Genomic DNA, 27,002 nt, shown 5'->3' with positions numbered 1-27,002 from the left:
TTTTCCTATCATATTAATTGAGGGGATTCTCATTTAATAAGCTGCATCAAATAATCCACAAGCATCTTACTCTTACATCTCTTTTTTATTTATGGCTTAAACAGAGGCAAAATCTTTTAGACAGAAAATAATATAGTGAGCTGACTGATAATCAACACACCAAGAGAATCTGATGTAAGTTCTGAGTGATTTAGGATTTGCTTTAGGTTTAGTAAATAAATAGACAGTTTAGGTGGGATAAAAATAAATCTAAGAATCCTTTTTAAATATAACTGGTAGTTTTACAGGTATTTCATATTGTCCTCAAGTCAGCACTGAACCTTTTTTTTTTTTTTTTCTAGATAGCATGCATTTAAGTATTAGTAAAATAATTTTGGGGTCCTCATTTCTATTGCTGTTCAATGCTTTCCTGGGTTGTGAATGTTTAAATCTAGATTCAGGTACCTGTGGAGCAGTGTGCCACTTTCCACTCCTGGTTTGTCCTTTGTGTGTTCTAAAACCCTTCACTGTTTTCATTTTTCTCTTAATTCATACCGTGAGGTATCTGGGGAGACCTTAGAGCACCTTCCGGTATCTCCAAGGGCCTCCAAGGAAGCTGGAGAGGGACCTTGGACAAGAGCCTGGGGTGACAGAGCAAAGGGAATGGACTTTAAGTGATGGGGTGGATTTAGATGGGATATTGGGGAGAAATTATTTCATCAGAGCATGGTGAGGCCCTGACACAAGTTTCCCAGAGAAGCTGTGGCCATCCTTGAAGTGCTCAAGGCCAGGTTGGATGGAGCTCGGAGCAACCTGGGATAGTGGAAGGTGTCCCTGCTGTGAAAAATGCCAATCACTTGTTTTTAAAATGTTAAAAGTTAATAGTAATAAAATGGTTACAAAAATAGTAGTAAAATTAGAATAATAAAAATTTGGACAATAAGGTTTTGGGACAATACGAAACAATAAAAACAAAGAGTTATGGGCAGTCCAGGTACCTCTTTCAAAATAAGCCCAAAAAAGGACCCCCGTTAACAGAGGATTAACCCTTAAAAGCAACAGCCTGTTGCATGTTCATACATCTCATACATGGTGCATAAATTCCATTCAAACACAGGATTCTGTCTGGTCAGTGTCAAGGTCTTCCTCTTAATCCTGAGAGCTGAGCGAGGCAGGAAGAAGTTCGTTTCTTCTGATAATGGAGCAATAAATTCTCTTTCTCTGAAAGATTTGTGTCCTGTGGCTGCTATCTGTTGCAAGTACCTCATTCCCCTCTTAAAAATATATCCCATCTATATAGTTTCTATTTTAACATTGTTATAACCTAAAACTATATTTAACACACTACTTAAAAGAATTAATACGGTGTTACTTTCTAACACAACACATATAATATTCATTTTAATATTTGCGAAAAGCCAATCATAAAATACGCGTTTCTCCCAGCTATAAAACTACATTTACCATACTAATATTAATTTTAATATTTACAAAAAGCCAATCATAAAATACACATTTTTCACAATTACAAAAGTACCTTTTAAGAGTATGGTAAATGTTTAAAGGACACTACTCAATACACCATAATACATATAGTAAATATCTGCGTAGAGCCATGTAACATGCACTTTTCACGCCTGCCCATGGCAGGAACGAATGGTCCTGAAGTTCCCTTCCAACCCCAAAGCGGCGATGGCCACATGACGCGTGAGGGAGGGTGGCACAAGCGTTCCTGGACCCCTTCCCGGCCGAGACCACCCTGCCGCCGCCCGGCCCTCGGGAGCGCTTCTCCCGCCTCGGCTCCCTCCGCGGCTCCCGCCCCGCCCCGGAGGCGGCACCGCCGGGAGAGCAGCGCCGGCTGAGGCAGCCTCGCTCCGCATCGCCGCTCGCCGCGCACGGCAGGATTTGCCCGCGGAAGGTGAGCGGGACCAGCGCGGAGCAGCGGCGGCAGCGCCGGGAGCCCGGCGAGGCCAAGCGGTGGCGGCGGGGGGAGCGCGCAGGTCCCGCTGCGGCGGAGAGCAGGGGCAGAGAGCGGGAGAGCGGCGGCGTTTCCCGGGAGCAGCGGGGGGCGGTGGGGTGGGAGTGTGTGCCCGGCCCGGGGCAGGTGGGCTCGGGCCGGGGCCGTGCCCTGAGTCACTGCGGGCGGCCGCACCGCACTGCGCTGCGCTGCGCTGCGGGGCCGAGGCACGGAGCGGCCGCGCTGGGCGGTGGAACGCGGCCAGGAGGCACCGGCACCGGTACCGGCACGGGCTGAGCCGCTCCCCGCGGGGATGCCGCTCCTGGTCCACTTCCCCCTGCCCTCTCCCCTTTCCCCCCACGCTGGCATCGGCGGTGACAGCAGCAGCGGGTCTTGTCCGCCTGCCTCCTCCCAGGTGGGACTGCAGAGAAATTCTGTTTCACTACCGGGCACTGAGCCTTCCACGCTGTGACGGTTGCTGTTTCCTGTCATTGAGATGGGCCGGGTGATACGAATAATTTAGAAAATTCAGTTTAGGAGGCGTTTTCTTCTTTAATTTCTTCTAAGCCACATTGTGAATTGCTGTTTTTAGATATAGTATTTGCTTTTCAAAGGTTGGAATTTCCCGATTACACATTTCTGAAAACACACAACAATTATTTTCCCAGAAACAGATGCATTGAATTACTGATCTTTTGCTGGCTCTGATGATTTTTATTCATCTGCCTTATATTTATGCTGGTCATGACTTGGTGTTGCTAAAAGGCAAAGCTGTTTTTGTCTGCTGACACATGGGTGACTGAGGACTCCTGGAAGATGGAGAGATTCCCAGGGCGGTTCTGTTTGCTGTCCAGAAGGGCTCTTGCTGTAACTACCAGACTGAACAGAGTTGCTGTAGATCTCCATCACTGTGGAACAACCCTCTGGCTTTGAAAGGCTTCTTGCAAAGTTGTTTAGCCCAGAAAATAAGCTCATCTTGCACATTATGGTTTTGTTTTTTATAGTTTCCCCTCTGCTCAACAGTAAGTCATATAGAGGGGAGAAAAAAGAGAGCAGGTTGTGGTTTTTTTTTTTAGTAATTGAATGAGTTTTCTTAAGGTTCTTTTGGATAGGTTTGAGTTTTTTGTTTGATGAGTTTTGGGATTTTTTGTCAGTAGAAAAATTAGCTAAACTTAAGGTTGAGAAGTGTTTAAATATTTTTTTGCTGTGAACCCATTTTGTCAAGTCCACAATCAGTGTCCTGGGAGGAAAAAGCTCCATCCTAAAATGGTTAAGGTCTGCCATGTTAAAATCTTACAGTTGCAGGCAGAATTAAGAGCAGTGACAGTTTTACTACCATTTTATTGGATGTAAAACTTGTTATCTGAATACCTTTAATATTTTGGAACTTTGAATGCCACTTGGGCTTTAAAGACAAACACAAATCATGTCCTTCGAGCACAAGTGAGGTCCCTCTCTCCCTGCTGTGTCCGCTTGATGCCTCCTCAAAACATCCCCCCCTGCAGTAGCAGAGGTTTTTCAGCAGGAGCTGTGATTGTAGTGCAGAGCCTGTGTGCAGAAATCAGTCTGAGAACTCCTGCTTTGGAGCTGCCTATGTTAAAAAAATTCCTGACCTTCCCATCTCGCTGCTGCCTACAGATTGCAGCAGCCATGGAGACCTGAGCCACTGCTGCAGGCACTTGCTGAGTTACTGCCTGTGTCAGTCCCTCAGTGAGAGGGAGAAATTTTGGGAGAGGAGAGGCAAAAGCTTCTGCAGAGCAGCCAAACCTCTTGCAACCCCGTGAGAGAGGAGAAAGGAGAGCAGTCTGGCTCCAGGGTTACCGGGGAATTGCTAAAAGAGAAAAAGCATTTGAGACCTTTCTTTTTGTTAGGTGCATTTGTAGCTGTGAGAAGTTGGGAGGCCTGTTGAATGGTGTAATCAGAGAGGAGACCCATCTGAGCCTGTCAGGGCTCAAATGTCAGTTCTGAGAATAAAAATCCTGTTCTCAGAATAAAAATCCTCTCTTGGAAAGTGCAGTTATTTTTCTCTCTTGTGTTTCCCTGTTTTTCCTGGACTGTGCTTTCAGTTTTATACTGAAACGAATCTTGAAACCTTAGTTCATCACCGGGCACTTTGCTTTTAAATAGAATAAACTTCTATTACCTCTTTATGCCCTCAGATTAGGGAAGAAGCATGACCAAGATGAACTGCATCCTGCTGACCACCTGCATTGTTCTGATTGCTTTTTGTGGCTCTGGTGAGTAGAAGAGAGGGACTTAGTGGTTTAATGTTATGGCAGAGGCTGAGAAAATCCTGGAAAAAAAATGCCAGAGGGAGGAAAAACAGTGAGAAAGGCCTGGATTAGTTAATACCACTGTGGGGAATGTCAGTAACCATCGAAGCAGGGCTCAGTTTCTGTTCTGATTGTCTTGGGTCAAAACAATCAGAACAGGAGATTCTCAGGAGAGAGAATCAGGGGTAGGATGTGGTGCTGCTTAACACAACAGAAAACTGGTGTTTTGCTGCTGGAAAATGGGATTCCTCTTGTGTGAATTGGAAACTAGTGTGTAGTATGAGAGGGAAAGGAAATGGATTTTAAAAAATTGATAGAAAAAGACTCAGCTGCAAGTATCTGTCATTGCCTGGAAAAGGCAGTCTTCAAGAGCAGATAAAAGGAGCAAACGAACATCTTGTTCTGCAGGCATATAATGGTGTTTTTAAAAGTGACATAAATACATGCTTCAAAATGTGCTTATCAAAATTGCCAGCCTCAATTGGTGCTCTGACATAAGCTTGTCAATTTTAACTGAAGTCTTGAGTTTAACAATTTTAGCTGAAGTCTTAAGCTTAATAACCAGGCATATGCTTAGTGACAATTAGATGCAGATAAGTGATTCTTCTTTTTTTTTTTTTTCTTTTCCTTTTTAATGCTGCTGCTGTCTCAGTAGTTTAATACTCAGTGAAGATAAACCCTTGTTGTCTTAGGTTCTGCCTTAAGATGTTACCACTGTGACAACAGCCCTACCCTGTGCAGGACCAACAGCACCTGCTTAGCGACTGAAGACACTTGCTTGCAGTTAAAATTTGGTATGTACAGTGTCCCACAGACCTAAAATAAACCAACTTGGATCAGCTTTCATTGCCTGGACACCTCTAATCTGGCCCTAGCATGCATATCTCAGCCTCACTCAAAAGGAACTTGCAAATACTCTTGAAGGTCATGCTTATATCCAAGCAATAATGTAATGATTTAGATATGAGTTGTAGCTATACGTCCAGATTTAAAAAAAAAAGCAAGCAAACAAAAACCCACACAAGGGAGCTGGAAAAAAATAAAGACAGCATTGAGTTTCAAATACAAACTGTTAGTCTATGAAAACAGGTAAAGGATGTGTAGCCCACAAAATAAAGCTGCAGATGAATGGCTCAGTTGTTTATGAATTGACACTATTAAAATAAATTCTCTTTTCCTGAGAGTGAAGTGATTTGTGTCTGAGGATGGACATCTTTAACTAGATCAGGTTGCTCAGAGTCTGGCCTTGAATGTTTCCAGGGATGGGACATCCACCACCCCCCTTGGCAGCCTATGCCAGTGTTTTACCACCCTTATATCTGTCTACTCTTCCAGCTCTGTCTTCTGCACATGCTTCACTGAGAGCCCTGCCAAGTGCTGGCTCAGGCTGTCAGGGCACTGCTGGAGTCCCCATCCCTGGAGGGATTTAAAGGCCATGTGGATGTGGCACCTGGGGACATGGGTTAGTGGAGGGCTTGGCAGTGCTGGGTTAAAGATTGATACTCTCAGAGGTCTTGTTCAGCCCAGATGGTTCTGTGAATGCAAGCTGAGCTGGCTGGTGATGCCAGGTATCACTCAGGATCCACCCTGTTTTTGCCAGTGGGTAAATTGGATACACACTGCTAAATTTCTAGTGAAAGCAAATTTGGACACTGTGGAGAGATTTATTAATAATTAGTTAGCTGAAAAAGGCTATACTGACATAATGCCGCTGGTCAAGCTGAGAGAGGGAAGTCAGCAGTCAGTAAGCTGAAAGGAGAAGTCAGCAGTCAGTGACCAATGACAGGCAAGGACAGAATGCCCTTGCTGCAACATGAAGATAGGGAAGAGAGATTCTCCCTGAGAATATGTAGAAAGTATCAAAAGTAGAACCATAAGAATGCAGAAGTAAGCGTAGTTGCTGATATGTAACTAACCAATCCTGAGCTCAACTTTTGCAATATGTATGAAGCTCATTATAAACTATATTTAACCTGTTGTACTGATCAATAAAATTAGGCCTGTGATGATCTAATTAATGTCCTGGTCTCCTTCCGTTGACAGGACACTTCTAAGCACTTGAACTTAAAAAAGGAAGTGCATGGCTGTGGCACAAACAAAACCATAGGGCTGATGCTGGGGGCACAAATGGCCCATGAACTGCAAGACACAAGACTTCACAAAAAGTGTCTCTTCTGGGGGGGGGGCGGGTGAGAGGCCAAGCCCAGTGATCTGTCCCTGAAATTTCACATCAAATTCTCATTTCCAGTCTGCTACGAAATTGGAGGTACATTTTGTACCTTATTAGCCACTGCTGTGCAGAGTGCTGTGGGTGGGACTGTGGTCAGACCTTGCACTCTTTGCACAGAATATTTCTTGCTAGGAGGTTTGTGCTGGATCTGTGCAGCATTTCTGGGTGTGGAGTCACAGAACCAGACCATGCAGCTTCTGCCTCCCTCCACTGCCCCCTGATGCCATGGCAACACAGAGCACAAGGCCTCCATCCAATTTCTGTGTTTACACCATGGCCCCTGACACAGATTGAGCTTTGCCTTCTCCTCACAGTTTCATTCCCTAACAGTGGCAGTCGAAGCACTGCTTCTCTCTCAGTACCAAAAACAGTGTTACTGTCAATGCTCTCTTAATCTGTTTAATTTTTTTTGTTCCATAGGTAAATTGAGAACTTTCTCCTGCTGGAAGACATCCCAGTGCAATGTGAATGAAATTGCTGATTCCTTCCTGTTGGATAATTTTGAATTCTTTTGCTGCCAACACGACCTGTGCAATGAGAGTGCAATTACTGGGGTTAACAAAGCAGCCTTCAGTATTGCTTCTGTAATGGCCATGTTATGGATGCTCCTGTAATAATCCTGATTTGTAAACTGTTCTTTCAAGATGAAGTTACACAAAACCATTAACTCTTTTCTATATAGCATATTTTCAGCTCCAGTCCATAGGCAGAAATATTCCTGTGTAATTTTGTTTCTCAAGGTTCTGTCTGTTCTGTTCTGTGTGCTGTTACCACTTAGTGGGTGTTTTAATCTGTCCCCCTGCTCATGGGGAATATCAGCTCTAGGGAAGTCATGTTACCTTGTGGAGAGCCTGGGCAAACTCCGGTGGGTGATGTGAAGGAGAAGGAACACTACAGCTTTTCTGCTGGAAACTGTCATTTTTTTCCTGTCCCATAAACTGTCATTATTTTTGGTTGGCATTTCTGTGGGTTTTGATTTGTTTTGCTTTGGATCCTCCTTGTCACAAACCAAGCAGTGGATTTGCCCTCAACACAAGAAGTGTTGGACCATAACTGTACCTTGCTGCAGTCTTTGTGATGAATATGGAAATATTCAGTTTCAAGTCATGTAAACACTTTGTTCCCATCACTGTACCTGTTTTTTTTGTTTTTTTTTTTATACAAGCCAATGATATAACCTTGTCAAGTGCTGTTATTTTGGGAGAAGGCATCAACATTTCTTAAGCCAAAACCAAAATATTGCTGTAAGTGAGAAACACTTCTCTTTTTTTTAAAATATATACATATTTCTGTGAGCATGTAGACAACGTGATAGCTTCTTTTTGGATTTTCCTCATACATTACCCATGCTTAGGATTTTAAGTGAGCATGTGCTTTGCACTGAGTATTTATTGGTATACTGAAAATCAATCATAAAATGCTGAGGAGTTGAAATGGCACATGTAGGTTACTTCCTCACCTAGTTAGCTTTTGAGTTTTGTTGAAAACAGTGACATGTAAACTTAACCCTTCAAGCTTCCACCTAAGATTATTAAAATCTTGCAGAACTTTCTTTCCATAAATGGCAATGCACAGTATAGGTGTGTATTTATATAGCATGAACAATACCTGCTCCATCTGTAGGTGTGAGAGGTCAAATCCTGAAATACTTATATTGCTCTGCTCCGTGGTGGAGACAGACCTTGGGACAGTGTCTGGTACCTGGGGACCCTCTCAGTCAGGTGGGATGCCAGATCTTCCTTTTTCTTCTTCTGGAGCTGCTGGCATATCCCTGCCAGAGTTGTGTCCATTGCCAATGGGATATCCTCTTCCTGAGGACCCTCACTTGTGCTCGTGACACCAGTGACAACAAGGGTGTTGTTCCAAATCCCTGATGTAATCCACAATGTACCTTTTGGTTGAGTTTATTGTAGCTATGAAAGTGTCCTGGGATCTCTCCCATCACTCTAAATACAGAAGTTGTCCTGTCTTTGATAAATAAAAATGTCAAAAAAGAAGAATGTGGAGTATGTGGTGATTTATTGGTATTTACAGCTGGGTAGGATTCCAGTTGTTTCCATGGGAGGTGCATCCATGCTTCCCATCAGAGACTCAGCAGGTTCCAAGCAGACTCTCCTTCCTTATTTTTATTTCCCACCTCATTAAAAACAGACACTGGAAGACAGCAATTTCTGCACAATGACTTTTTCCATTGCTGCAGCACCATTTGTCAAACTCAGGCTCATTTCTGGTGAAAAAGTATTAAAGCACTGACTCAGTATAAATTGGGGGAAGGTTTGTAGCAGAGAGGTATCTTTTGTTGGACAAGGTGATAGATTCCTTATGCTTAAATCATCCTGATGGCAGCATTTTTTCTCTATTATATTGTCAATGTCTCCTTTTTGATGGTACTTTTAAACTTGTTTCATTGCCGTATGGCCTGCATACATAAAATATTCTCCTTTTTTGTTAAGTGCAAAAAGAAGCTCTGTATTTTGTGAGTCTAATCTTCAAGCAATCATTTTTACTATTTCTTTTTTGATAGCCTTGAACACTTTGTCTAAATTATACTTCTTTGTTTCTCTTCTAGAGGCAGCCTAAGCAACAAGTTCTTGTGTTTTAAATGTGTTACTTTCTTTTTGTAAAGATCAACCAGAACGTGATTTAATTCCTGTAAGATTTGCATTTTCTGAGTCTGGCTGTGCTGACTGCTGAGCTCTCCTGCTGCTTATTGAACAGTGGCTGCTCCTTGAACTTTGGCATTTCTCCCCTGTTGCTGCTGTGTTATGCCCAGGTTTGCTGGCCAGTCCACAAAAAGGACCATTAAAACCAAGAGGGACGTGAAAACTTTGGCTCAAGTATTAAAATATTGAAATTTGTTCTACCAGGACTCCCAAGTCCTCTGCAAAGCTGTTTTCTGGGGTGATTCCCAGTTTTGGGGTGGGTGTCACAAAGTGGTGCCTGAAACCCAGGGACTCCTGGCTTTGGGCCTCCCTCCGTGGGAGCATCAGCCGGACACTGTGTGTGGTTCAGCTGTGTCCTCTAAGCCCCAGGATTACGCAGAATAACTCGGGTGAGCTGCTGTGCAGAGGTGTCTGTTGCCCCCTGCAGTGAGTGCTGGGTAACTTGTCACTGTTGTTAGAGTTTCTTTGGTTTTATTTTGCCATTATCTGAGTGGTTTGCTCTGTTCTGCATTAGTGGCATGACCAAAACTCTCTCCTTTGAATGTGCTTTTTGTGCCACTACACATCATTTATGTACTAATGATCATCTGATCATCCAAGAATACCCTTCCCTACATGTACTTCTCATAACCAGCAGTCTCTTTTTTGGGGGGCACACACAAGTTATATAGGAACAAGAAGGAGAAAGTAACAAATGGAAGCTTCAGCAGCAGGCAATTCATTCTTGTGGTCTGTTTTGAGCATGAATTCCTGCTCCAAGTCCTCACTGTGGTAACCAAGTGTCCTTTGCCTTGAACTTGGGCATGGAGAGAGCTTGGGAGCCTCCTGGTACTGGTAGGAATGTGGGGCTGATACACCTGGTTGAGAAGAATTTGGCTTTATCCTGTGTGAAATCCTTCTCTAGTTTTACCTTTCTCAAAATGACGTGGGATGTCCCCATGTTATTTCAGGATGCAGGAAATTGTGAAAAGAAGCAGATTCATGGGAAAAAACTGACAGGCAGAGCAAGCAGTTTTCTCCCACAGCTTTTTGGTGTGAGAGGAATGAGGAGGCTGACCAGTCAGCAGCTTTATTTCGTAAAAAGGAGTAGCTAAGATAACACAATAGTCCCAGCAGAGAGCTGCACATTAAGTACCTCACTGTTGCACTAACTGGGGCATCTGGATACTGCTGAAATATGAATATTAAATGCAGTGAACTACAGTGGTGTTCCTCCAGCTGGAAGAGAGTTTAATGTGTCTGAATCTCTGTGTGTCTCCAAGGGCTTGGATCTCACTGGTAAATACAGTCAGTCCTAAGCTGGCATCACAGCAGGGGGGTTTGGCTGGGCCTAAACATCCAAGAAAGCCTTGTCTGTGAGATCCCCATGTTTACTGAGGCAGAAACAAACACCCTGCACTTTCTGACTCCACACAAGGTGAATATTGCACTATCAGCACAGTGCTAACACCATCCTGCATTTTGGAGGGGGAGAAGGGAGCGACTGATTGGCTGTGAGATCTCCAAAAGAAGTGTGTTGTCATCTCCCCTCCTACCTTTCCAAGAATAATTTATACATTGGGATAAAATGAAGACCAGTAGATGATATTATTTTTATGGGTAGGACAACTTACAGCATAGGGAAAACTGTCCTGGAGCCTAGGAAAGGGCAAATTAAAAATACTTGTAGTTTCTTCCTCCTAAGTGGAATGAATAAAAACAAAAGGGTTTGGAGCAAAGTTCCCCTCCCAGACAAGGAAATCTCTGCATGTGATCCAGTGTTGGTTCTATGTAAGGGATGTAAGGGATAAGCAGTCTTGAATTGATTTAGATGTTTCTGAACCCATAGCCCAGCACCTTGTGAGTCCAGCTGAGTTATTCATGGCACACTAGTGCTGCTCAGGAATGACAGCTCCACCATTCCTCACTGCACAGGGTTGGTTTGGTGCCTGATTCAATTCAATTCAAACAATTCAAACCATCCCCTCACACCATTTTGGTAGGTAGGGATGGGAGTGCAGCAGCTGCGCTGCTGTTTTCTCCTCTGTCACAGGTATTCAGAGATGATGCTGTGGGGCAGGTTTGGAAAAAAGCTATGGAGACACTGCAGGATGGGGATAAAATCCCGAAGGGTACAGGTTGAGAGGATGGATGTTGTGGTCAGATTCACAATGGAATTGGTTTTGGAGACTGCTGCAAACCACAGAAACCTTATTCTCCAGAGCATTCTCCAAGGAGGGCTCTGTGCCACATGCAAACCTGTGGTTCTGGAGTTCACTCCATGCTCAGACTCCTATTTCCAGAGATTCTAAAGTCTTGCAGGGATCTTCAGGCACCCATCATCATCATGTGTCATGTTCCTTAGTGCTCAGGGCTTGGGTGAGAACATGCACAGTGTCACCGTTTAGCTCACATCTGATAGGAACAATGTTAAGAGTGTTGCACCAGGAAAAGATTAAAGAGATTAAAATGACACAGCCACATCTTGAAATCAAATGACTTTTAAAGTCTGATGGGTTTCTTCTTTCCTGCTCCCAGCCATGGTAATGCTGTAGGATCCTGTGAGTTGAGGTTTATTCTCTGTTCTGTGGGATGAAGTGATGCTTGTCTGGGGAGTGGTGGGGCTGTAGCCCAGAACCCAGTGCCAGATATCTCTAGAAATCTGTAGTTTGCACACAGATAAAAGGGCTATCTAAAAGATTACAAAATGCAGAATATCAATGCTGCCGCTGTCAGATATGAAGCACAGCTTCCTTTTGTACCTGCATCTTTTACCCTACAGCAAGCTGGAGGTGGTTTTCTTTTTTTTTTCTGCTTAGAAAAAGGATTTTCAATCCATTCCTCTCCCTGACAGTGAGATCAATACAACTATTGTTATGAAAACTCCCTTTCCTAATATTACAGCAGCCAGTTTTTCTAGTATGAAAATGTTTTGTTTATAAATGTCTCTTAATTACATTATACACTGCAATGTACTGAGCTGGTGGAATTTTACTGGAGACTTTGGCATTGCTCATGTCTAAATGTAACAAACTAAAGGAGAGTCTAAGCTGGAACAAAGGCCTTGGGGTAAGGGCTTTAAATTGAAGGAAGGCGAGTTTGGAGTAGACATCAGGAAGAAATTATCTCCTGTGAGGGTGGTGGTGAGGCGCGGGCACAGCTGAGCAGTTAATAAATACGTGGCAATGTGTAGGGAGAAGCATGTCTGGCTTGTAGCTCCCCGCTTCCTCAGGAAAAATGGGAAAAAAGTTTGGGAATTCGGGGAGCTCCGGCGGCCTCCGGCCCGCAGCGCCGTGAGGGAGGCGGGCGCTCCTCCGCGCCGCCAGGGGGCGCTGCCAGGGGGCGGGGCCGCTCCCGCCGGGCGGGGCCGGGGCTCGGGGCCGCACAGGCGGCGGCGACGGGGCCGCGTCGGGGCTGAGGGGGCTCGGCGGGCTCGGGGGCCGCGGCCGCCCCTCCGCCGCCCCGCAGGTGAGTGCGGACATCGCGGCCACGGTAAAACCCCTGCCCTGCGCCGGCAGGCCTGCCCGGGCCTCGGCCGGTGCGAGCCCGCCCCGCGGAAGCCCTGAGGGGGAAGGCGGCGGAGGCGGGGGGGTCGCTCACTCCCATTGCCAGGCGCTGATGGAGCCGGGCAGGAGGGGCTGGGAATGTGGGAAAGGGTGGAAATGTGGGAAAGGGTGGAAATGACTCCTTGGAGTTCTCTACGCCCCTCGTGCACCTGCACTGCTCTGATCTGCGGTTTCTCCACTGGGTCACTCATACAAAATAGTGCTTCCCTTGTATTAAAAATATTTATCTATAATATCTTTAGTATTGAAAATACGTAACAATTCAGATTAACATTTAAATGTGGTCAGTGTGACTAAGAGATCGTGTTTATAACAGGTGCAAGTAATGGCTATATGATGTCTCAATGTATTTTACAGGACGTGTTTGTGTGTGGTTTGCTTAACACTGCTTCAGTTTGTGCTGTGTGTTGTATGTTCGTGCAGATTTTGGCCAGGAGCTTTTAGTTCATATGTGGCACAGATCTCCTGAAAACAAATTTCATTTGTTCTGCAAAAGAACCAGCATCTTGGTGGGTAAAAGCAAAAGTGAGCAGTTACTAGGAGAAAACAAATAAAAATGGTTTTCTTTCAGCAGATATGTTGCCAACACCAAATTGTTTCGGACAATGCGTTTAAAATAATATTAGGTTTAGCTGAGCTATTACACAGTTTGTTTTTGTGCTGTAGGCCTGTGGCAGGGAGGAGGGAGGGGACTCCATCACCTTCCTCAGTAGGGAGGGCTGGAATGAGCTGCTGCCCAAATCTGTCATGTGCCCCTGGTGCTGGGCCCTGTGCTCTCTGACTCAGGGCACTGAGGAGGCTGGAAAGTGCCCAGATGAATAATGTGAGATTAGGGTTTTTTTTTAGCTGGATTTGGCTGCAGCTGGTAGGGGATGATTTAGGAAGGCAAAGCTGCCACTGGGGCTTTTCTTTTTGGTAACATTCTGTTGTGATCAGAGCTGAAACCTCAGTTGTAGTTTTGAGCATTAAGAGAAAGTTGTTTTGTAAAATTAAGCAGCATTTGTTGTGTCTTGTGGAAGTTGTGGAAGATAAAGAGTTGAGGGATTGCAGCTTTAACTAAAAGAGTTCAAGAGTTGAGGGATTGCAGCTTTAACTAAAGATTGTGGCTTTAATTTTTCTGTACCCCAGAAAAAAAGCAAAACCCATCCTTGGTTGATTTCATGCCGGGTAGGAAGAGCCTGATCAGTTTTGTTTCCCAACTTGATTTGGAAAACTTGTCAGTGGTTGGTGTCACTGATGTAAATAAAAAAACACTAGGAAGGAGCAGTTGAGGTATTTGGGTGGAAATGCTGGCAGGTGAGACCAGCAAAATGATTCTGTCAGTCAGAGCTGGGAATGAGCTGAAATATTTACAAATGCCCCACCGTGTTCCATGTAGTGAGTCATTCTGGCCTCTCTGTACCTGGGGTAACCCTTTGGTGTGCCTGGCAGTGAGCTTTTCACTGGGAACAGCTTTGGTGTTACAGCTCTGCAGTAGTTGTGAGAGGAGAGGTTTACTTACAGGTTCTGCAATTCCCATCCCCACATCCATGGCTTGTTTGATTTTAATTTGATTTAAGAGAGATCCTTAGGAGGATCCAGTCTGGAGTTGTAGGTGATGTGGGTTGCAGTCTGTGGCTCCTGGTTAAGCTTTGGAGTGGTGAACTGCTTTGAAGGCAGCCCCTGCTATCAGGCTGCATTCTTTCAGAGATAAGCTGTGTGCTGGTGCTCACTATGACCTGCTTTCCACACTCAGGCCTGCTCTGTGCATGTGTGGTTCACAAGTCTCTAATAAGAATGGGAAGGACACTTGACTTTCCTCTGGGTGTTGCTAATTGAGAGTGACAATTGCTGAGCAGGTGCAGTGCTGGTTGTGCTTTTCAGATAAGCAGCAGTCACAGCAATTCAAGCAGTTTGATGTTATTTAATGGTTTTAGCCTTAATGTGTGATTTTTTTAGAAATCTGTGTCGATGTAATCCCTGCTTTCCTGCAGGGACAGGCAGTGTTTAAGGTCAGGTTAAATATTAGCAAACTATATGTGGTTTGTGTCTTCTATTTATATGTTGGAGAGGCAGCTGTGCAGAATAATACTCCATAGCATTTACTCTTTAAAGACTTCTCTGGATTATTTTTGGAAGTATTGGCATTTTACTGACTGGCAGTCTTTAGAAAAGGCACGTTATGCATATTTTGTACATAATGAGAAGTGTTATTTCTCCACAACTGGTGCTATAGTGGAGATCAGAGGTGCTGTCACAACTGAGCAAATCACTCTCAAGCATTTCACAATGAGGTACACAGAAGTATGAATTAATTACAGTTATTGGAGTCTCTGATACTGACAGAGGTATTATTTCATTTATTTTTCTGTAGCCATCGTGGAACTATGTGGAAATGGGGTAGTGGAGATGATTCTCCTTCCAAAACAGCAGTAAGTACTGAATTACTATTAATATCCTTTATAGACTCTCTGACACAGAGAATATTTCATTTTTTATACACTAACTATATGTATTTTCTCTTTTATAAAGCAGTTGTTTGACTGGTTTTACCATGACAGTTCTAGGGCTCTAAGAGTCAGGTTGTGTCCTGGTTTCTTATCTCCTTGATGTTTAATCTCTGTGCCTTCCACAGCTGTTGTGCCTGTCCCCACTCTGCTTATCCTGCCTTAAGAAAACATCTGTAGGAGTTACATAAGCTCCATCCTCAGGGTATCTTTGGGTAGAGTAGATTCAATATCAATATTTTATGGGTATTTATTTTATTTAGCAGCACTGCTGGCTGTCACAACACAAATCAAGGGAATGAGGAAGTTCAGGTGTTCATACCTAGAATGCTTGGGTGGTTTTGCTGCATTTCAAGCCAAGCTTGCTAAGGCAGCTCATAACGTTTAGAATTCCATGTGGCCTGCTAAAACCAGCCTGCTGTAAGTATATATGACCCATGGAAGCTTTAGCATTGCTGGCTGTTGTAGTGAAGTGGGACACAAGGCGCAGGCATGTGAGGGGCAGTGCAGTGTGCCCCAGTTGGCTTTAGGGGGGCACCCTGGATGTCCCCAGGCTGAGCATTCCCTGTCTCTGCAGGCTGCGGGCTCCGGGGACGTGGGGAGCGCGGCGGTGACGGATCTGACGGAGCAGCTGACGAGCACCGAGCAGCTGCTGGCACAGCTCAAGGAGCTTGTCAGGGAGAAGGATGCTGAGCTGCGGAGCAAAGATCTTCAGCTGAAGGTACTGAGCACGTGTTCATGTCATAACCATTGTGAAAATCCCCGTTCAGTCCTTTTTGTCATGTTTTGCAAGATTCTGGTCTGTTACAGCAGCTCTGGGATGGTCACTAGGAGCTGTTCTGGGCTCTGGACATTGCTGCTTGTTCCCAGCGTGTGTTCTGTCCCAGGACTGAGCTAGAAGGAATTTATATCTAATATCTTGAAGGCTTTTTTGGGGGCTTTTTAGTCTTTTAGAAAAAGTCATAAAGGTTGATCTCTTCCTAGGAGAGATTTCTTTCTGCCCTTTTTATCTGTGGATGTGAACAGCCAAGTGTTAAAATACTGCATGTTTTAAAACTCATTGTATATTGAGTTCTCAAAAAAAAAAAAAAAAAAGCTTTTACACTTTCATGAACGTGTCTGTCTTTTTGCATTTGGTAATGTATTTTATATTTTTTAATGAAAAAATATTTGTATTTTTTATGATAAAATAATTCTTGTTTTTTTATGAAAAAAATTATTGTATTTTTATGAAGAAATAATTCCTGTTTTTTTATGAAAAGATAATTCTTCTCATTAAAAAGTCAAGCCTAGAATTTGTATTGCTGTGAAAAAAAAAAGGGAAATTTATATAATAAGGTTTTGAATTCCATACGGTAATAATCATCATGTGCAGAAAGTTTAGATAAAGAAGAGAATATTTAAAGAATGAAAATGAAACATTGGAATGTCTCTTCAGGGAAGATATTTTTTGTTAATCATTTCAGATTTCTCCCTCTTTCATTTTTTTTTAATGGAAGAATTGAAGGAGGCAGTTGTCCATGTAGCTAATTTAGTCTGTCCTGACTTTGATGTTTGTAGGAGGAGAAGGAATCTGCTGATGCCAAAATTTCCAAGCTGAAGCTGCAGAACAAAGCCAAGGTTGCATCATTAACCTCGCAGCTGGAAGAACTGAAGAAGCAGTTACCAGTGGCAGGAGGCTTAGAGGCCAAAGCAGAACCAAAAAGGGTAAGGTGTTCTCATATTTGGAAGCAGATACAATTTCCAGGGTGCTGTGGGATGTTTTCCATGCTGGACTCAATGGGGAAATTCCGATTTTGAGCTGAGTCAGGTTAGGATCAAGGTAGACTGAGCGGGTGCTGTCAGTTCATCTGTGTTTCTATTTAATTCTTTTATTTGTCAGTAGAAGTCCAGAAAATTGCACATTCCCTTCGAATTGTTTTAGTAAAAATTTCTCAATCCTTCATCCTATTAGCGCCTCTAAGTTTTGACACATGTAAATCAGGCAGATAAGTTTTGGAGAAGAAATAAAAACAAAACCTGTCTTGTTCCTTAGGAAATGTGTAACTCTCCTTACTAGCAAAATGTAAATTAAATGCTGGAAAGTGACAGGTGTTTTACTGTTAACAAGAGAGTCTCAGATCTGTTTGGAGTAACACAGTTGTGCAAGTAGACTTGTATTTGTTCAGAGTAGGACATTATAGCTTCTAAAATAACTTTAGTGAGGCTTCAGTTTTTCAGGGAAATTTGTACATTAAAGCTGTGCTGGAAGGGAAAGGTAACAATCAGTTTGTTACAGTCTCTAGTTTTCCGTAAAAATGTGCAGTAACTATTTATTCTTCTGATCTTTTTTTGGCTGACAAAACATGCTTAGCAATTGGTTTCTTGTAATGGCAGATAATTTCTATAAAACAGCAATTACAGCTGGGGAAATTCTGTTTAAAGACATGCTTAGGAATGGTTGAATTTACATTTTTCCCCCAGTAGTCCTGTTTTCCCTCTGGTACATATGGACTACACTTGCCAGATTATCTGAGTTTCAATTGCTGGAGAAAGTTAATCTCCTTCCAGTCCACTTTTTAGCAGTAATTATCATGAATAATTTTAATACAAAGACTTTTATAAGCTTAATAGAAATTCTGTACCAGCTTCTACATGGAATATGAAATAGAGAAGAGAACTGAAACAGGGTCTGTGAGTAAAGTCTGCTTTTTTCATCCATATTATCAGACTAAGTAGAGGTACAGAATCCAGGAGTTACCTGTTCATGGAATACAAACCTTCCTGTTTTTGCAGGCATCAAAAGATGGAGACCAGGAAAATGCTGCAGCAAATAGAGGGAAAATATTAGTGCTGAGAAGGAGAATTGAAGAGCTGGAATCCCAGATCACACAAAAAAATGAAGAGTTACAGAAAAAGGTGGTGTTTTGTGTGACATGACTTCTTACCTTTGTGGTGTAGGATTATGTTTGAATATGTTTATTTAAGTAGATATTTAATTCTGTGCTACTGAAGAGCCATTCTGGGAGTTTTCTGTTGAGGAATTGTTATGTTACAGCCTCAGCAAGGGCAGTGGGAATTCTGTCATTGTGCCCTCAGTGAGCAGGGAATCCTGGATGAATGGAGAAGGATACATGAAGATGAGCTCTGTGGGTCAATGTTGTATTTAAATCTTGCATTTTGAACAAAAGTACTGCTTTGCTTCAGTTTTACTCATTGAAAAAATAAGTCACAACAGGAGAAAATGTAGGCAAGGGCAGATTTCATGTTGTGGTGTTTTTTGGACATAACTTCCCTGGGGATGGTGGCAGGAATGGGAATGCTGCAGAGTTTGAGGGAAAAGTTCAGTAAATAATGATTACATTTCAAACAGAACCAGTTGTATATCTGATTGTAATTTTTGGAGTACTCTTAACTCAGGCAGTAAGGAAATGATGCAGACCATTCTGTGCTGGAGGTGGAAGCACAGAGCACAAGCAATTCTGCCTTTTCACCCCAGGATGCTGAGCTGGAGGCGCAGCGCGGCCGTGGGGCTGACATGGATGCCATGCTGGCAGAGAAGGAGAAGAGGCTGGCTGAAAGGGATGCTTACATCAGGGATTTGCAGGTGGCCTGTGGATCCAGTGATGCTGCCAATGAAATATTCCTGCCCAATGAGGAATTGAAGGTATGTTAGCAGCTCAGTTATAAAATCTCTGTAGAGCTTTCAAGGAACCAATGAATTTGATATGAAATGTAGTCAGTCCCTCGCTGAAATACAGTTAATTCATATGAATAAAAATTCTTTACTGACTATCTTAATTTATATATATTTACTTGCTTATTTTGTTCTTACCAGGGAGAGGCTTCATGATTGCTGTATCATTTTTCTGCTAATTGTCTTTTGGTTTGCATTGTAAAGAACCAGCTGGCAGCTAAAGAGTCATCCCTGCAAAGCATGGAGATCCTGGTGCAGAACCTCACCAAGAAGGTGGGAGACAGTGAGGAAAAATGCAGCTTGTTCCAGGAGCAGATCGAGAGTCTGAAAAACATTCAAAGCAAGGAAAGAGAACATTTCCAAGGAAAAGAAGCTAAATACATGGAAAATGTAAGTAAATGCAGGATTCCAAAAGTTATGTCCAGTTCTTGGGAAAAGTAGAATACAAATGTTTGAGGAGGAGGATGCCGTTTGGGCTTAGTTGTTAGAAACTTGCTAGGAATGAACATAAGTGACTAATTAATGTATTTAATGTTACTGGAAGCAAAATTCAGAGTTAATTTGGAATCCACTATCTTTCTGTACCTTTAGTTAGACAGTTCAGTGTGGTTTTACAATAGTTTGTTGGCTGGTTTCATATTTATTTTCTTTTTGGTTCTAGATACGTGTGTTTCAAAATATTATCCAGGAAAAGGAAAAGGAGCTGGAAGCACAGAGAGAAAAACATGAGCAGGAGCTTTTTAGATTAGCTGCTAAATCTGATGCAAGTGCTGACCTAGAACAGGTATGTTGCTCTGGAAACTCAGCAGCCTGAATTGGGAGTCATGTAATTACTAAACTCTGTGACACAGTTCAAGTGTCTGGTTGGGAGAATAAAAATAAGTCTTTTATAGATTGCTGGATTATTTAACTTTTTATTTTTGGTAGCTGCTAAAGGCTTTGAAACAGAAGCTCCATGAAAAGGAAGAAGTCATGCTGGGAAGGACACAGGTGATTGATGTCTTGCAAAAGGAGCTGGATGCCAAGGACCAGCAATTGAAAGTAAGAAGTGCCATGAGTAGGAGTACAGATATAATGTTTGACAATGGTAGGAAAATACTTTGCATTGAAATGATAAATGTTTTTTGTGCTGTTTTTTTCTTTTAACAGGAGAACAATGACAACCTGAAACGCCTGCTGTCTGAAAAAGAAAACCTCCAGTCTAAACTGGATGCTGAGAAACATGTAATGAGAGCCCAATTAAAAGACATGATGGAGAAACATGAGCTTGAAATGACAAAAGTTAAGGCGAAATACAATGCTGAACTGCATGAAATTCAAGAGAAACATGAAACTGAGCTGCAAGAGAAAGACCAGGCCCTGGTTCAGCTTCAGAAACAAGTGGCAGAGTTGAGTGCTGGTGGACTGAGTAACTCCAAAGAAGTCAAAGATCTGGAATCTATAACCAAAGAGAAGATGGAAGAATTGGAAGGTATCCTATTTAAACAGTTGTCACTGACAGTATTAAAGGTTTCTTTGCCCCAGACTTCAATGTCTTTTGAGCCAATTTCATACTTAGTGCAATTAGAACTACATGAAACTTGATGGAATGTTATTGCCACAGTAATTAAAGGGATCAAGTACTATAGTAATGAGGGTTAGAGGATTACCTAGATAATCACAAGCTGTAAATTTGTCACTGTGTCCAAGTCTTATGTTTTTCTGTAAATGTTGTCTTGTGTGTGTAACTTCCGGTTGCTAAAGGAATTACACACAAGGTTTGTATTAATAATCTGTCTACAGTTTAAAATAATTCCTGCTTCTTGTTTCTTAGTCCAAGTGAAATTGAAAACAGAAGAGGCCAGCAAATCTGAAGCCAAGTTTTTGAAAATGAAGGCTTGGTCTAAATCAAGGATCAAACAGCTGGAGGATGAACTGAAAAATGTATGTGTAGCTTTGTGTTTAAGGCTGTGTGTCTTTCTCCAACTAATGTGCTTGGAGTTTTGATTGGGAGAAAGTCAACTGTGGCATAAATAGAATATTAAGATAGTTTACTGTAAGGTAAATTATTTTTAATTTTATTCAAACCTGAATTAAGGTATGAAAATGGAATGGACATAAAGTGTTGATACAAGATGTAGTTTAAATAAAAAATAGTACAAATTGTGTTACCAGCATTCAGGAGTAAATTTGTTAGAGAGAGCTGCTGTATTGCACTTTAAATATTAGAAAAACAACTATTATACATACTACTAAAGAATATGAAAAAAAAAAAGGACTTTGCTGTGATTTGCTGTGTTTTAAACCCCCATAACTGTATTTTCTTTCAGTTTTCATCAAAAAACAATGATGTATCTGCCTTAAGCAATCGTGTGTCAGAATTAGAAGTTGAAAATGAAGAACTACAGTCAAAACTTCAGTCATTGCATGAGATTGGAACTCAGAATGGTAACAGAAAATCTTTTGCAGATGATCCAAAGTAAAGAAACAAAAATAAATTATTTGTGTCCTCATTAACCAAATTTGTTGTTTTTGTAGAAGAACTGCTGAAAAAGCTCGAGCTCTATGAAGAGCAGCAGAGGAAGCTGCAGGCTGATCTTGACCAAGTTACAAAGAGAGCAGCTTCACAGGTTGACTTGAAAATTGATTTGCATGAGTTATTGATTAATGGTGCTAATTAGACTTTGAAAAGTGTGTCAGCTGGATTTTGGAGCTGGGAATTAATTTATTGATAGATGGAATTGCCAGTGGCTGTTCAGTTGGAGAACACGATGACAGGTTTTGAATTACTCAAAAAGATTGATTTCTACCTACTTTGCACACACTTTAAATTACATTTTTCCAAGCAGTTTGCTGTTCATTTAGTTATGTTTAATCTGAGTCATCAAAGTGTGGCTGTTATTTTGTAGACAAAATATTTTTAATACTTTATGAATTCATGGGACTTGTTTTTCACATAGTCTACAATATCTACAATCTGCATTTACCAATTTCATAGATTTTTATTTAAGTTAAATGATGAATTATGTTGGTTTGCCAACTTACAACGTATTTACATTTGCAGAGAGGTGTGGTAAATTTATTTTAATACAGAATTTCTCTTGTTAGGCCAGTGAGTCAGGCAGTGTGGATGAACTGCAGAGTCATCTCTTGGAATGGCAGGAAACTGTCCCAGAATCAGAGGAGTCCCGGGATCAAGTCCGAGAAGAGAAATCTGCCATGGCCTTGAGAATGGCTCAGATTGAGGAGGAGAGAGAAGGTGAATTATTTTATTTCCAGGCCAACAATCCTGTTTTTATAGATCTGTGTGTGTCTGTTGTGCTTCAGAACAAATTGATAGCACACCACCATGACTCATTTCTGTAGTCATAAAATATGTATAGTTAGTGAAATTGCTGAAGTGTGCAATTTCTGCTTTTTCCTGTTCCCTCGAGTTTGTTTTTCATATATTCATCTTGTTTTATATAATTTTTATTAAGTAGATGTGCTGTTTGTTTGCCATTTGAGCTGCTGCTTTGTAAGACTGCTTGACAGGCTTATTGTGTGCATATGATAAATGATAAAAATGATAAAAAAAAATTATCAATGATAAATAGTTCCCCATTGAAATATTAAAGCTGCCTGCATAGAGAACTGGTGAAAGTGTGGGGGACTATAGTGTTGGTTTGGATTAGAGGAATGGAGGTGGTGCTTAAGCAAAATGTGCCTGACATGGAGTTTCTCTTTAGGAAACTTCTGATTAATTCTGTTTAGGATATTTAGTGATCTGTTAGTAGGTGCCACTTGTATAGACCAACTGAATAATGCTCACTGGCAGTGGCTTGGAGGTGGTTAAAAATATCAAATTACCTATAGAAAATAGCATTTCAAGTAATGTCAGGTTTTAGAGCTTGCTAAATTATTAATTAATCAGCTGATGAGAAACTGAAGTAGCTTCTATTAAAACTTATGAAAGTCTGGTTAAATTTTAGATAGCTTTTACTGCTCTTTCCATGCCATCTGAACTAAATTGCCATTTTTGTCCCCCCTAGCATGGGGAATAATGGCAGGTTTTAATGCACAGGACCTCCCATCATAATTAATCCTGTTAGTTAATTTGAGCCTTCTCTTTTCAATCTGCAGCTGAATTGTTTTTCATTTCCATGATCCATTTGAAAGTTCAGTGTGTAAGCACAGAAATGTTTTAAAGATCACGTCTCTTCTGTTTGAAGGATTTATGCTTTGCTATTGAAAGGGAATAATACCCCTCCATCAAATCTACCTGTTGGCACATCTGTGCTGGCCACAGAGCCACATGCAATATTAATAACACTTGTGAAATTTCCTCTGCCTCAGTCCAGGTTTAATTTTGCATTTTTTTTCCCCTTGGGAGTAGCATGATCTTTCTGTTCCTTTTTTCCTGCCGTTCCACCTGGTGAGCCCTGAGCGTCCCTTCCCCCTCCACTCCTACCCTCACTGCGATCTGGGCAGCCAGGGAGAGCAGTTTCCCATCAGTTTTGTGCATGCAGGTTCCTGCAGCAATGGCTCCCTGCAATGTGCTGTTGCTGATTTCTCCTGCTCTTGCTTCTTGTGGAGAAAATTGCCAACAGTACCTTGCAAGGTTTGCCATTGATGGTTTGTGGATTTTAGCAATGTGTGTAACAACTTCTGGGTTTTAACTCGAGTTTCTCCTGCCTTGCACTACCTGTTTTCTTCTTTTATATTAATGAAATCATCTTCATTTTTTCACTCTAGTAACAGCTGACTCCATATTTATGTTTTATCTAGAGGCAAATTTCTTGGCTTGCCACAAGTGGTTGTGACTAAGTAAGAATCAAATTAGTTCTTACTACTATCTGAAATTCAGTAGTATTAAAAAAAAATAATGTTCCTTCCCATACATTGCTGAACTTGCATGCATTAATATTAGCTGCCAATATTTTAAGCCATGTGTAAGTAATATGTAGCATCAGTAGTGACTCAGGGAAGTACAGACACATCATTTGTTATATGCAGAGCATATCTGAAAAAAGGTGTTCTGGGAAGTTTTTCAGGTTTTTATCTTAGATAATTGCAAATGAAAAGCTTCCTAAGCTGCTATAAAACATTAGAAAATGTATTTACTTACTAATTGTTCTTAAAGCAATGCTCAGTTTAACTGTAAGTGTTTTATCACTTCTGAGTGTGCTAAATCATTCTAAAGCTCCAGTTTCTGTCCTTCCATTATTCTTGTGACAGTTGTAATTTCATTGTTTTTTTCATCATTAGATATTTAGGAACCTAAATATGTTGGGTTCCTATATTAGAGTGTCAGAAGAGGGGTTAAATTTTTACCTAGAATAGATTTTATTCTTTGAACCCCTTAACTGGCAGTTCCTGTCAACAGAGGTTTAAGACCTGTGATCAAAATTTGGTATTTAATTTTACAGCCTTGAAAAAGTAGGTAGAATGATAAAAAAAAGTGTAAAATCCAGAAAATACACAAGGGTGTTTAAAACACTTATGAACTGACAGTGTAAGAAGCCAAAGTGTAATTGAAATCAGAAGTATAATCCAATTTATCAATCCCACTTGAAAAGGGTCATTGTTTTTTTCTTTAGTTTTTTTCCCCACTAATCTTTTCTGTCAAGACATTAGGAGTGTAATTTTGGAATATTACAGGAAGAATTTTAATCTAGCAGGTGCTACAGAATTGTGAGTTAAGGAAATCTGTGGTGTAAGTAATCCTTGGCCAACTCAAATGAAAGGAAGGTATTTCTTGTAGGGCTGAATCTCCAAATCGTTCCTAGTGTTGACCTTGCAGATGCATCGACATAAATTCTCTGAGTTTTGTGTGCTGTGAGGACAACTGTGGATTCATGTGGTTAAACTGAAGGCCAAATTCCTAATTATCCAATTAATGTAACTTTCAATTAAAATATGGAGCCACCTGTACTTGCCCTCCCTTTCCCTGGCTGTGCTGTTGTGTCTGCTTTGCATGGAATGTGTTGTTTCCTAATCTTTACCCCAAATGTGTTTTGTTGTATCACAAAACAGATGGGAATGCACTTCAGATGACAAATCATTTCTAACAATGAACAGGACGCATACCTAAGCTTTCATATTCTCAGTTTAGTCAGTGTGTTTATTTACTAGTGATTCTGTATCTGTATTTGTTCTGAAAAGAATGATGTTACTAATTTATGATAAGATGGTTTGATGCCAGTATAACATGTGCTTGTGACTTCCTCAAATGATCTGGCTTTAGAGCTTGTACTAAAATTCAAGTTTTTATAAAAATGGATGTGATTGTTGAGATTAAAAAGTCATCAGCTGAAAAAGCTGTGGTTTTTATCATACAAATTAGATATATTTGAACCTGGTAAATTGAATTGAGATGTAATTTGGCATTTTAATTGATTTGCTTTACTTCTTAGCATGGTATAACCTCACCCTTTCCACCCTCCTGTATAAAGTCTTCCTTTAGAGCTGATGAAGAAGTGAAGTTAGACTTTGATTTGCTTCTTCTTAGTGAGATACTCAGACTTTATGTTATGTTCTGCATAGCAATGTTGGAGGGAAATCACAAGGTGAACACAGTGGATTTTAATCTTTAATCTTGTTCCTGTCAGTCATTTGTAGGGACTTCACCCTGTCCCTGGTCTCTTTTCATGTAGTAGTGTCTGATATAAATGTAAATGCTTTCCTGTGGCACAAAACTGATTGAGGATGACTGGTTCTTTCCTGGCTGCTCCGATCCAGCCATAGTCTCAGGGCAGCAGGAGCTGGAGGAGGAACTGGCCACAGTTCAAGGAGTGGGCAGGCTGCAGCAGGCAAGAAGGAAAGGCAGTCAGACCAGCAGGAAGCTGCAGGTAGGTTCAAAGAGATGTGAGTTTATTTTTACCTGTCTGTTAACAAAACTGTGGAAAGTACTGTTATTCATGTGGTGCTTTAGTCTTTAAAACATTAGGAGCTTAGGAACAGAGGTTGGAACTGAAAACATTGGTAAATTTAATGGTCATGTTCAGAGCAAGAATATGAGAAATTCTCACACCTCTTACTCCTTTCCACTGAAAAATCACAAGGTTCTCTCTGGACTAATTCCCATGCCTGAAGCCATGTGCATGCTTCAGATGTTAAGGCTGTTTTTAGCTCCTATAAAATCTTTACAAATCTCTTTGCTGGTGGAACTTTACTGAATAATTAGTGCCACTTCATTCAGGTGGACTTCTAGGTAGGTGGTGGTGTACCTTGCATGAAAAAATGGTAACTTTTTTAAGAATTAGGATGTCATTGTCCCATTAACAGACTGTTGGAAGAAGATAATTAGTTAACTGATGCTTCAGAGGACTCAACTTCAGAAATCAGGGCATTAATTAAGATATCCAAACATTGTTTTCCATTAGCTTCTCAGATAGCCCAGGGTGATTTTAAAAGCTTGCAGGTGTCTTAAAGAACCTGTGGGAGACTTGGCTTTTCTGGAAATAATATCTGGAAGCTGGGCAGGCCTCTCTAGTTCACAGCAATCCCACATACTTGCATTTAAGTGCCTGAATCAGTGCTGAGTTTTGGGATTTTGGATTGAAACTGTGGTTTTAGTAGCTGAATTATCTTACCCCTGCTTGCTTCCTTCTTTAAGTTAAGCTTCCTTCTCATGTTCTGTGTGTAGGAAGAATTCCCCTTCGATGGCAAACAATGCTTCCAAGAACTGAATGTCACCTTGGATAGCACTGACTCAGCTGAAGGAGAAAACATGGGAGGTTGGTGGCCAGAGTACCCTTCACCCAATGCAGGTGTGATAGCGACTAGACAGTTGATGAAAGCATGCACACAGCATCTGCGTTTTGTGTCTATTTTTGTTTTCAAATTCAGCTAACAGCCCATTTGTGGTGTATTCTAATCTTTGTTGGATTTTTTTGGCTTTTGTTTTCTTCCTTTTCATTTCCAAGCATGTGCGTGCTGGATGAACTGCCTAGTTCTGGCTCACAAGTACAGCATCAATATGGCTGAGCACTGGAATTGGATGAGCTTTGATGCCCATCAAATATCCCATGTGGCAAGATCATGTGTTTCTTTTAAGTTATGAGTTGCTCCTGTGAATGTGTTTCCAGTTTATATCACAGTTATGTTGCAAACCAGAATTCCGTTCCATTGCTGCTTAATTTAAAAATACAATTCTCAGTTTTTAATGCTGATGATTTTATATTAATGGTAAAGATTGCAAATACCTGTTATTGTTAGGATGGAATGGGCTCA

The 27,002-nt window shown here is 41.5% G+C and overlaps 2 protein-coding genes across 5 annotated transcripts in view; both read left to right on the top strand.

The window, feature by feature from the left end:
• The first annotated feature begins 1,809 nt into the window (after window positions 1-1,809).
• CD59 (CD59 molecule (CD59 blood group)) lies at window positions 1,810-8,439 on the top strand. Of its 2 annotated transcripts, none has more exons than XM_059475140.1 (4): window positions 1,810-1,897; window positions 4,096-4,173; window positions 4,902-5,003; window positions 6,860-8,439. In XM_059475140.1, exons 2-4 carry the CDS (start codon window positions 4,110-4,112, stop codon window positions 7,051-7,053), a joined length of 360 nt encoding a protein of 119 aa, XP_059331123.1. In that variant the 5' UTR covers window positions 1,810-1,897; window positions 4,096-4,109; the 3' UTR covers window positions 7,054-8,439. The 2 variants fall into 2 exon arrangements, with proteins under 2 accessions (XP_059331123.1, XP_059331124.1); XM_059475141.1 differs by lacking the exon at window positions 1,810-1,897 and adding an exon at window positions 2,231-2,351.
• A 4,023-nt stretch (window positions 8,440-12,462) lies between these two features.
• The window catches only part of LOC132075008 (golgin subfamily B member 1-like), a 34,558-nt gene continuing 20,018 nt past the window's right edge, over window positions 12,463-27,002 (top strand). Inside the window, exons 1-16 of one of the 3 annotated variants that reach the window (XM_059475136.1) lie at window positions 12,463-12,549; window positions 15,001-15,058; window positions 15,711-15,854; window positions 16,694-16,840; window positions 17,909-18,031; window positions 18,612-18,779; window positions 19,014-19,199; window positions 19,471-19,593; window positions 19,737-19,850; window positions 19,959-20,280; window positions 20,623-20,732; window positions 21,119-21,236; window positions 21,327-21,418; window positions 21,897-22,047; window positions 25,509-25,618; window positions 26,416-26,539. In XM_059475136.1, the coding sequence (XP_059331119.1) occupies window positions 15,014-15,058; window positions 15,711-15,854; window positions 16,694-16,840; window positions 17,909-18,031; window positions 18,612-18,779; window positions 19,014-19,199; window positions 19,471-19,593; window positions 19,737-19,850; window positions 19,959-20,280; window positions 20,623-20,732; window positions 21,119-21,236; window positions 21,327-21,418; window positions 21,897-22,047; window positions 25,509-25,618; window positions 26,416-26,539 (2,077 nt within the window). In that variant the 5' untranslated portion in view covers window positions 12,463-12,549; window positions 15,001-15,013. Of the gene's footprint in view, window positions 12,550-15,000; window positions 15,059-15,710; window positions 15,855-16,693; window positions 16,841-17,908; window positions 18,032-18,532; window positions 18,780-18,950; window positions 19,200-19,470; window positions 19,594-19,736; window positions 19,851-19,958; window positions 20,281-20,622; window positions 20,733-21,118; window positions 21,237-21,326; window positions 21,419-21,896; window positions 22,048-25,508; window positions 25,619-26,415; window positions 26,540-27,002 lie in introns of those variants that run through there. The other 2 variants (XM_059475137.1, XM_059475139.1) reach the window with 2 other exon arrangements.

The sequence above is a fragment of the Ammospiza nelsoni genome, chromosome 6 (genome assembly GCF_027579445.1).
Source record: "Ammospiza nelsoni isolate bAmmNel1 chromosome 6, bAmmNel1.pri, whole genome shotgun sequence".
Classification (NCBI taxonomy): Eukaryota; Metazoa; Chordata; class Aves; order Passeriformes; family Passerellidae; genus Ammospiza; species Ammospiza nelsoni.
Note: the sequence above shows the minus strand (reverse complement) of the source record. Positions and strands in the feature narration are given on the sequence as shown.

Bases quoted from the DNA above. Each gene is read 5' to 3' on its own strand.
- CD59 (XM_059475140.1), top strand. From the start codon at position 4,110: ATGACCAAGATGAACTGCATCCTGCTGACCACCTGCATTGTTCTGATT. The intron at 4,174-4,901 runs GTGAGTAGAAGA...TTGTTGTCTTAG, and splicing joins GATTGCTTTTTGTGGCTCTG to GTTCTGCCTTAAGATGTTAC. The intron at 5,004-6,859 runs GTATGTACAGTG...TTTGTTCCATAG, and splicing joins TTGCTTGCAGTTAAAATTTG to GTAAATTGAGAACTTTCTCC.